The sequence below is a fragment of the Ochotona curzoniae genome, unplaced genomic scaffold (genome assembly GCF_017591425.1).
Source record: "Ochotona curzoniae isolate NIBS_2020 unplaced genomic scaffold, NIBS_Ocur_1.0 contig_883, whole genome shotgun sequence".
Taxonomy (NCBI): domain Eukaryota; kingdom Metazoa; phylum Chordata; class Mammalia; order Lagomorpha; family Ochotonidae; genus Ochotona; species Ochotona curzoniae.
The window spans coordinates 32140973-32150875 of record NW_024466599.1 but is presented as its reverse complement, the minus strand read 5'-3'; the positions used below and the strand labels follow the sequence as shown (position 1 = coordinate 32150875).

The following is a 9903-nucleotide window of genomic DNA, read 5'->3' as shown; positions in this document are numbered from 1 at the left end:
TCCCATCCTTCACTCCTACACCTCCATCACATATCAGAGGCAGGATTGAACCAGCATAATGTGACTCCAAATCCACTCTTGTCCCAAGGCTGCAGTGTATGGTGAAGTGCAGAACCCGAGGTGGTCCTTGCTGGATCCTTTCTTTCAGCTGCTCACAAGGACCTCCAGTCACATGCTGGAGTGTCTCCCAGATCTGGGCATAATCATAGAGGCTGAACAAAATATTTGTCACCTAGGAATGAAATCTGTTTTTTGATACTGAAGCCAGGTGCTTTCTGAAATAATCTTAACTGTATGCAGCTCTAAACACATCAACACAATCCCAACCTTCATGGTGATAGCCTAAGCTTCTGAACATGTGCTGTGAGCTAGGGGCATCTCTGGCTTGTCTCTGTTTATCCCTAGCCATCAAGCCCATTGTATTCAACTCCGCTACCACCTGTTGAATGCCTGCTGAGCACCAAGCCCTGGGCGCTCATCATTGTTTTACAGGGGAGCAAAGTAGTGTCGCTGTACTGCAGCGATGGACTTGGTGCACGAAGCTGATAACAACACGCGTGGACTCTGACTGATGGTCAAAAGCCGAAGTTTATTAGGGGCATCAGACTTTATACACAGAGAGTCCATATGGGGTAAGGGAAGAAGTATTGAGCTCATCAACAAAACCCATCAACTGTTTCCATACTCTTGATTGGAACTCTTTCGTTTTTTATATTCCACCAAGTGTTCTCATTCACATGCTGTCCACTCGGGTATACAAAGGGCAGCCATTTGGTTGTTCTTATGTAAATACTGTCCAATGAACTGCAATCCTCTGCTGGCTGACCTTCCAGGGTCACAATGTCCTCCTACAAAGTAGGACTCAGACCTGATACCAAAGCTGTGTCATCTTGTTCTACTTACTCTTCCTTCTCCGTGTGTGAGCATGTTAACAGCAAAACCATATTAGAATGGTGGGAACAAAGACAGCTTTTAAGGGGCCAGCCAAACCCAGACCAGAAGCCAGTTCAGCACATCAACTTGAGGCTGACTTTGGCCGTGTCCTTCTGGCAGCAGCCTCAGCAGAGATGGGTTTCCCTGAGCCACCTGCCCTTCCCTGCAAGGCTGTATCTTGTTTCTGCTTACCTCATTAAAGTATTCTTACAGCACTGTGCATAAATTAGTTAGCATACATTCGTCTATAAGAAACAGCCTCTGGATTTTAGCCTAAATTTACCAAGACAACAGAGTATTGAGTATCTAAGTGAAGAACAATGCTGCCTTCTTGCATGTTCCTTTGTAAAAGGCTGAGCCTAGTGGCTGCCCCTTCTTGGCTACACCCAGTGGCCACGAGGGTCCTGTGGCCCGGACACTATCCAAATCTGGGGAGCCAAAAGCAGTGCCCATTCAGCAGGATGGGGCATCACTGATAAGTGGGGTTGATGCATGCTAATGAAGGGTAATAAAAATAGATGCTGCATGAGAGATGTGCCAAGTCAGGAATCCCTACTCCCGGATAGAGTTTCCCACAGGTAATGGAAAGAAAGGGGTTGGGGGGAGTCACTTTTTACTGGAAACCTGATCTACCACCCATTGCCTACAGAGGATTTTTGTAAAGTAACTAAGGAAACGCAATTGCAGACAGCAGCCCCAGCAAAGTTCGGATAACTCTACTTGAAAGACTTTCTTTCCTGTGACCCCATGGGAACCCAGTCATGCTAAATGCAGGTTGTTAGACCTGAGTCGTCTAAGAGCCATAGGTTCAGGCTACAGCTTTTGAGGCCCCAGGGGAGGACTCAGGCACCCAGCGCCTCCGTTGAGGGGCAACATCCAGCAATTCACTAGGCAGAGGAGGGCAAGAAGGTGCAAAGAGAAAAGCAAGAAAAAAGAACAGGCAGACAGCTGGCTCCCACTAGCCAGGTCATCCCCAGTTGTTGCTGTCGGTCAAAACCCATTGGTCACTCAGCATTCAAACATTTCCTGGGTGTTGAGACGCTTCAAGGGAACATTCCCGGAGAACGAGGGTGATGTCATCAGGCAGCGCTCCTCGACCACGCGCCCATTTTTCATGCCTTCTCCACCAACGCAGTGGTAAGGGGTGAGGATGGAGGGGAGGGCAGAGCAGCCCTGGGCTTGAGGGGCAAGGGTCAACCGAGCACACACACACACACACACACACACACACACACACACACACACACACACCCACACACACACACACCCGCCCCGAACTCTCGAGCACGCCGCGTGGGGGTGCTCGCGCACACGCCAGGCAGCCGGGGAAACCTAACCCGCTGCCAGGACCAAAAGCCGCAAGGCCGCGCAGTAGGAAAGGACCCTAACCTTGAGGTGTGTCTGCCAGCCGGACGGAGCGGCGCCTTGGGCCTGGGTCCCCGCCTCAAATCCCGCCTGGCCTTGGCGCCGCCTTCCCCGTGTCCACTAGGACGCAGAGCCCTAGGGTTCGTTGCTTTCGTTTGTACAAGGTCCACCGTGCGCCCGCGGCTTCCAAACCGTTCGCTCGGGAGAGGCCTCCAGGCCCCCGAGTAGAAGAGAGGAGGCAGCCTGGAGGGAGGAGAAGGTTCCTGCCGCTCCCGTACTTGGAACCTGAGACTGCTGCAGCCACGTGCGGTGGGGGCAATGCCGCGGTTCGGGCACTCCTAGGAGTGCGGGGACCCGGGAACCCCGCGCCCTGCGTGCCCACTGGAACTGGGACTGGAGCTGGGATGTACGTGGTGGGGGAGGAGGGTTTAGGGAGAATTTGTGCCTGGACCTACAGTAAACGTCGGGCAGCACCGCACACCTCAGGCAGAGCAATGTTGCAGAGAACCGGCTGCGTGAGCCTGAATGCCCGAAGTCCGGCAGGTATAAGCGCGCAGGTGGTGAGGCTCACCCTGCCGGACGCCAGCGCCCCGCTTTCTACGAAAAGCACCGCACCAACACAAGCAGGCAACCGGGGTAGCGGCAACTGGAGAGGGCTCCGCCCGTGCGGCCCCGGAGCGCCGGCCTGAGGCGCGGGGCACCAGGGTCAGAGTTTGCTTGGGGAACGGAGGTAGTGCTACAGCCTTTATAGGCTGGAAAAACAAAGATTGAAAAAGCAGTAAAGACTGTTGTTCCCCTGTTTTGCCCGAGAGCCCGCTTTCTTCTCTACTTCCCTTTCTTCGGATGAAGGCCCTTCTATTCACTGAACTTGGCAATGGAGAAGCAGCGGCTCCAAACCAACGCCAAAGAAGGTCCAGAGGAGATGGGCGGGTTTGTTTTTTGAACACTTTCCTCCCTCCCCCCTCGCAGCCCCGTTTATTCTCCAGTCCAGGACTGCAAATTGCAGGGGTCCTAGGAGCTTCCTGCCCAACTCTGAACATCAAGGCCTCAGACTGCCCCCAGCAGACAGCAAACGCTCCCCAGTTCCCACTGAGCCACTCGCCTCTGTTGCTGCATGATCCTTCCAAGAGACTCTGGTCACAGCTTGGAGGTGAACTGGAAGCAGACGCTTCAATGAAGCCCAGATGGCTGGGTTGGGTGGGGGGAGGTTACTAAAGCACGCAAGTGCATGCTTCCTGGGCTTGGGTCTTAGGGAAAGATGGAGAACAGCAAGGAGGTGGGGGAGAGTCGGGGAGGCTGGCACCCCGAGGCCTCTCCACAACTCCCACCTGCGAAGACTGGGGCCTGAGATTGTCTTATAGTTTGTTGCCTCCTGACCCAGACATCTTCCAGAATATTCCGTCCTGTGGCTACCACAAAGGGGGTGGAGCGCTGGAGAGTGTGAAGAGAGCCTGGTTCATCTTCTTTGCCTCTGCTGGATCAGAACTGCCAGAACCAGTTTCCCCTTGGCCTGGGGAGGGAGATAATGAAGGTGGTGGAGTCACACCCAACTGTCAGGTGCTGGTGCTGCAGGTTTTCTGTGCTGGCTTTCCTGGCTTTGCATATGGCATATGCGACAGAGTCCAAGGTGGCAGGTCCTGTCTCTCCTGCCCAGGGTTGACCATGGCCCTGGGGCAGAGGGGCTGCAAGGAGCATAGCGGAGGGGGCGACCATGAAGCCAAACCAACCTCAGGAGGATCCATCAATCCATCAGTCAGTCGGGGTAGGATGCAGTCCTGGGCCAAGTCCAACCTTGAGGCTCCTAGGAGGCACATAACTGAGATGGCAGAGACCATGGTTCTTCAAGATCAGTGTGCCTGGATCAACCCCAGCCCACATCAGACCAGCAAGGAGAACTCTGGGAGATCCCTCATCTAAGAACAGGGAGAAAATAAGGTGCAGCAGGAAGGAGACCCACAGCCCAGACCCCAGAGCTAGAAGCAGAAGGGCATCTGTATGCTTTTATCCACACAGTTATACAGGTCTGAAAGGATGTCTTTTGTTGGAGGTCAGGAAAATGGTCTCTATACACTCCTTCCCCACATGGCTGGGGTAAATTCCTCCCCAGGCCTCCGGGGGTTCTCGCAGCCAGCTCTGGACACAAGACAGGGTACCTGGAGCTTCAGGGCCCCCACTCCCAGACCCCACAGGAGCCTCTTGGATTTCTGCAGGGGGCTACATCCTGGTGCTGGTTGGGACCTGCTTTTGACAGTCCTGACACACTGGGGTAAATGTGTAGGGGTGGAAGTCTTGGGAAAAGTTCTGAGGTTCCCCCCTCAGAAGGAGGTTCCCCACCTCATACTTGCAACACACCCCAAAAGGACTTCCAGAATTATGGAACAGGAAGAAACATTTGCTAGGCTTGCTGATAAGGACATGGCACTGGCACAAGGGCTAAGATGCTATGTGAGAAGCAGGTGTCCCATAATGACTCTGCTTCTTAGACCCTGGGAAGCAGTAGGTGATGGCCAAGCAAGGTCAAAAGTTGGACCCAGGGTCCTGAACACCTTTTCCAAGGCTTCTGGCACAAACCCTCTCAGGGGCCTATACTTGGGTTCCACAGTCTGAGTAGGAAGGCAGAGCAAGAGATCGGTGCTGACTTGGGGGTCCCTGCTGAGAAGGGTGCTGGGAACCAGCTCCTCCTGAGGAAGACACCCAGGTGGGGGCGGCCCGGGAGCTGCAGCCTGGGCCTTTTTGCAGTTCCAGAAACACAGCCTCCTTTGCATCTCCCAGCTCTCCCCCTGATCCCCTACTCGCCCCTTTCCCTAAGGACCAACTCCACGTGCTTCCTCCCGCGCCCCGACAAAAACCAAACCCAAACCGGCCTCTCATACCCCACCCCACGCCCGGAGCGCAGCAGCCCAGATCCCAGGTGGAAGCAGCCGGGAACCGAGACAAGCGGATGAGCATCCCGCCTCCAATCTCTGCATCCCGGCCACTCGCCGGGAAGCGCCACAACCAGACTCAACTCGCCGCTCCCAGCCGGCGGGAGGAAGACCGGCCTACGCCGCCGCTCCCCGCCTCTGCGACTCCGATGCCAGCCAGAGTCAGTTTCCACAGCGGCCACACGGGAACTCCTCGAATCGTGGGGCCCTCGGGACTAAGTTGGAGTCCCCTCTGGGACGGGAGCAGAGAGCGCCGAGTCGAGCTGTGCCGTCGACCGGGCAGTCTACCGGACTAGGAAAGGGAGGAGCGGCGGAATCCTCCGGGAAGCGTCCGCCCGTGGCCACGGTCAAATCTTCCCTACTTCCCTCGCCTCCTCCCTCCCCCTCTCCCTCGAGGACTGAGGAGTCCAGCCTCACTAGGATGGGGGTGGGGCGCAGTCGGCAGGAATAGCCAGGTCTCCAGTCGGCGGCGCCGGAGCTCGTACAGACGCTCCCGTCCCACCGCCCTGCTCCTTGGACGCGTCTGCCCGTAAACTTCGGCCCCGGGAGGGACGCGGTGGCCCGGCTGGGAGCTGGGACACCTGGCGGAGCACCACGGGGGTGAGGTTGCAGCGCCTCCCCTTTTGAAAAGCTGCGCAAAGTTTCTTCCCAATGGAGGTTGTCTCCACCCCCCTCTCCCTGTCCTTCCAGCCAAGCACCCCCTTAAACGGTCCTCCGCCTTCCCCTTCTCTCCTCTTTCCTCCCCACCTCGGTCCTCCCCTTTTCTTCCCCCTCCCCGCCCCAAGCGTCCCCGCGCCTCCTCCCTGGGTCCTGGGGCTGCCTTGTTCTTTGGGCGTCCGCCCCGTCAATCACCGCAGCCGCCAGCCCCTGCCAGGCCCTTCTCCGCCTCCCAGGCCCTCAGAGCACCTCCGGCTCCCGACTCGGGCCGCCCTCCTCTCAGCGCGGAGCCGGGCGATCTGTCAGCGGAGCGGGCCGGGGCGAGGGTAGGGGCGGGGGGAGCCGCCCGGCCCGCCGGGGCTCGAGTTACCCGTGACTGACAGCGTCTCCATGGCGAATAATTTGACTCCGACTATTGTCTGGCGCGGGCAGGCCCCAGGTCAGATAACCGGACCAATCAGGGCGCGGGCCGCTGCGCCTCGTGCCCGCTTAGAATAATATTATTAAAAAAGCTGCGAGCGAGCTAGACGGGAGGGAGTGCAGGCGAGAGGCAAGCGAGGGAGCGGCGGGCGGGCGCGGAGCATGCAGAGCGGCGCCCCGGGCGGCCCCCGGGCTTGGGCGAGGGCGCTGGGGAGGCGCACAGGCGGCCCGGACGCGGCACGGCGCGGGCCTCGCGGCCGGCGCGGGGACATCCGACAGTGACTCAGGGCTTGCCGGGAGCCAGCCCCGGGCCAGGGGGGCCGCCCCGCCCGCCTCTCAGCCCCGGCCGGCCCGGCGGGGAGGCGCCCATGCAGGACTGCGCTGCGTGGTGAGGGCGCGCGCGGGCGGGCGGGGGCGCAGCCGACAACATGTCCATGCTGCCCACCTTCGGCTTCACGCAGGAGCAAGTGGCGTGCGTGTGCGAGGTGTTGCAGCAGGGCGGCAACATCGAGCGGCTGGGCCGCTTCCTGTGGTCGCTGCCTGCCTGTGAGCACCTCCACAAGAATGAAAGCGTGCTCAAGGCCAAGGCCGTGGTGGCCTTCCACCGGGGCAACTTCCGCGAGCTCTACAAGATCCTGGAGAGCCACCAGTTCTCGCCACACAACCACGCCAAGCTGCAGCAGTTGTGGCTCAAGGCACACTACATTGAGGCCGAGAAGCTCCGCGGCCGGCCCCTGGGCGCCGTGGGCAAGTACCGCGTGCGCCGCAAGTTCCCACTGCCGCGTTCCATCTGGGACGGCGAGGAGACCAGCTACTGCTTCAAGGAAAAGAGCCGCAGCGTGTTGCGCGAGTGGTACGCGCACAACCCCTACCCGTCCCCGCGCGAGAAACGCGAGCTGGCCGAGGCCACCGGCCTCACCACCACGCAGGTCAGCAACTGGTTCAAGAACCGTCGGCAGCGCGACCGGGCGGCCGAGGCCAAGGAAAGGTACGAGTAAGTAGAGCTTCCGCGCCTGCTACCCCAGGCCAGAGAGAGTTGCGCAGAGCCAGTGCGCACATCAGCATGGGAGAGGCCTGTCTGGGCCTCCAGGCTGGCCCGGCCTGGCCTGGTCGGGACAGCAGCGTTGGAGGAGGACCCGCGCGGGGCAGGGTTTTGTCTAAAGCGGGCACGGCAGCATCGCGGGGGAGTTATCAAATGACTCCGTTGCGACTTGCAGAGGAAAGCAGAGCAGTGGTAGGCTTGGGGGCACCTCCAGCAGGACTGTTGACATGAATCCGCCTGGCATGAGGCAGGACCTTGCGGGTCTCAAGGGGAAAGGAGGGTGTGGGGCGCAGGTGGAAGCGGGTGGCCGCTTTCTGTCCACCTGTGCATCCACTGTCCACTTCCCCTCTGCCAAAGCTACAGGTGGGAGTATAATGAAGGTTCAGTATGGGGGTTCTTCGCACAAAGGACCGCAGAAGGAAATGAACCCCTGCAGGAAATTTTCCTTGTTGGGACATAAGACTTGAGAGCACGCAGCTCATCCCGCTTGGAAAGGAAAGGAGTGAGGGGCGACGGTCTCCAGGGAGTGTCAGCTCCTGGGAGAAGCCCAGCCCTACCAGGTCTTGACTCCAATCACTTGGGCCCTGCCTTCCTTGCTGGGCTGCTCAGCAGCTGTGTGGTGGGCTGTGGAGAGCTACGGAGGGCTGGGAGTTGTGTGTCTGAGGAGATGAGATTTCCCTGGAACTAACCTGAACAGTTAGGCCCTGTGTCTGCCAGTGCTGTGGTCCTTCACAGGCGGTAGCTTCTAACCCAGACCCCCCCCCCCGGGGGGCTGGTCGTGTGGCACCGAATCTGACCCATTAGGGTCAGAGGTGAGAGCGCTGACTGTCAGAAACATCCCAGAGAGTGCTGGTTCCTGGCCTCTGAGGTCAAGAACTGGAGCAGTCACCATGGTGGGTTCCCAGCTGCCACCCCTGTAGATGAGACAGTCCCCTACAGGAAAGCAAGAAGAAAAGCCCTTGGGGTTGGGGGTTTGGGGGAGATCCCACCCAGAATTTCTAATATGGAGCGTCTGGGCAGGTGCCCTCGCTTTTGGCCAGATGAGGCTCCCTCCATCCAGACTGATGCTGGTTTGTTCAGAAAGTGGTTCTTGGGCCAGGCCCCCAGGTAACAGACCTGGTACCTGGGATTCTGGTAATGTCTAGGCCAGGATTAGCAACACACCCCAACCACCCCCTTCCTTCTCCTCTCTCCCTTCTCCCAGCAGCTAGCTGCCCTGTAGGCCACCAGGTTTCAGACACCGGCTGTGGTTTTGCCCCCAAAGAAAGGGAATGCGTCACCCTAGAGTCCCATTCATAGGCCCAACAAGGAGTACTGTCACCCAGCCTGCCTAGGTTGGACTTAGAGGGGAAGGTTTCAACCCTTGAGAAGCGCCACTGCTAAGCCAGGAGGTTCCCTCCTGCAGAGCGGGGGAACAGTCGAGGACTGTGGAGGCCAGGGAAACGCCTCAACTTCAGAATCCTTGGCTTACTCATCCTCCTCGGTCCCCATTCTTCTCAGCAAACCTTGCTGTAGGAGCCCGGAGGATGGCTGAATCCAGGCTGCTACCCTTTTCCCTGCGTGCAGGGAAGACACCAGATTGAGAGCCTAGAGTCTAGAGTCCATACCGAGAGCGGGACAGGAGAAAACTGGGGTGTTGACAGAAGGAGAATCCGAGGCCAAGGGGAGAAAATGGTAGACAGCCCGGCCAGCACGCAGTGGGCGCTGCGCAGAGGCGGCGGCTCTGGCTCCCCAGGCAAGGTGGCGCAGAGCGACCCTGACTTTAGCGCTGACTCGGCCGCTTTGCTCCCGCCTTGCAGAGAGAACAGCGAGAACTCCAACAGCCACAACCCGCTGGCGGCGTCACTGAACGGCAGCGGCAAGTCGGTGCTAGGCAGCTCCGAGGACGAGAAGACGCCGTCGGGGACGCCGGATCACTCTTCGTCCAGTCCGGCGCTGCTGCTCAGCCCGCCGCCGCCCCCCGGGCTGCCGTCCCTGCACAGCCTGGGCCATCCTCCGGGCCCCAGCGCGGTGCCGGTACCCGTGCCGGGCGGAGGCGGCGCGGACTCACTGCAGCACCACCACGGCCTGCAGGACTCCATCCTTAACCCCATGGCGGCCAGTCTCGTGGACCTGGGCTCCTAGAGCGTCGCTCACCTCTGCGCGAGTTTGGCGTGGCGGTCCCGCCAGGTACCCAGAGACCCGCACGCTGAGGCTGAGCGAGCAGAAATGCCGGCAGGCGGGGCAGAGTGGAAGGCCGTCTGCTTTGGTCCTTGTCTGGGATTTATTTTCCACAAGTCGTTTTGAGATCTTTTGGGGGCTGCAGACCCGGGCCGGGTCTTGAGCCAGGAAAGGGATTCCATTGACACCATTCCGGTTCTCTCTCCCTCTCTCTCTCCATTTTCTTCTTTGCTTCTTTCTTTTCTTTCTTTTTTCCCTTTCTCTTTTTCTCCCTCTGTCTGCCTTGCCGCTTGGGGTATGTGCGTGCTTCTGTATTTTCTCCTGCCAATCTATCGCTCTATGTGCTTGCATCTCTCTCTCTCTCTCTCTCTCTCTCTCTCTCTCTCTCTCTCTCTCTCTCCT

At 58.8% G+C, this 9903-nt stretch overlaps 1 protein-coding gene across 1 annotated transcript; it reads left to right on the top strand.

Moving 5' to 3' along the window:
* Positions 1-6384: 6384 nt before the first annotated feature.
* SIX2 (SIX homeobox 2) lies at positions 6385-9560 on the top strand. Its single transcript, XM_040993998.1, has 2 exons — positions 6385-7287; positions 9141-9560. Exons 1-2 carry the CDS (start codon positions 6728-6730, stop codon positions 9463-9465), a joined length of 885 nt encoding a protein of 294 aa, XP_040849932.1. The 5' UTR covers positions 6385-6727; the 3' UTR covers positions 9466-9560.
* The last annotated feature ends 343 nt before the right edge of the window (positions 9561-9903 follow it).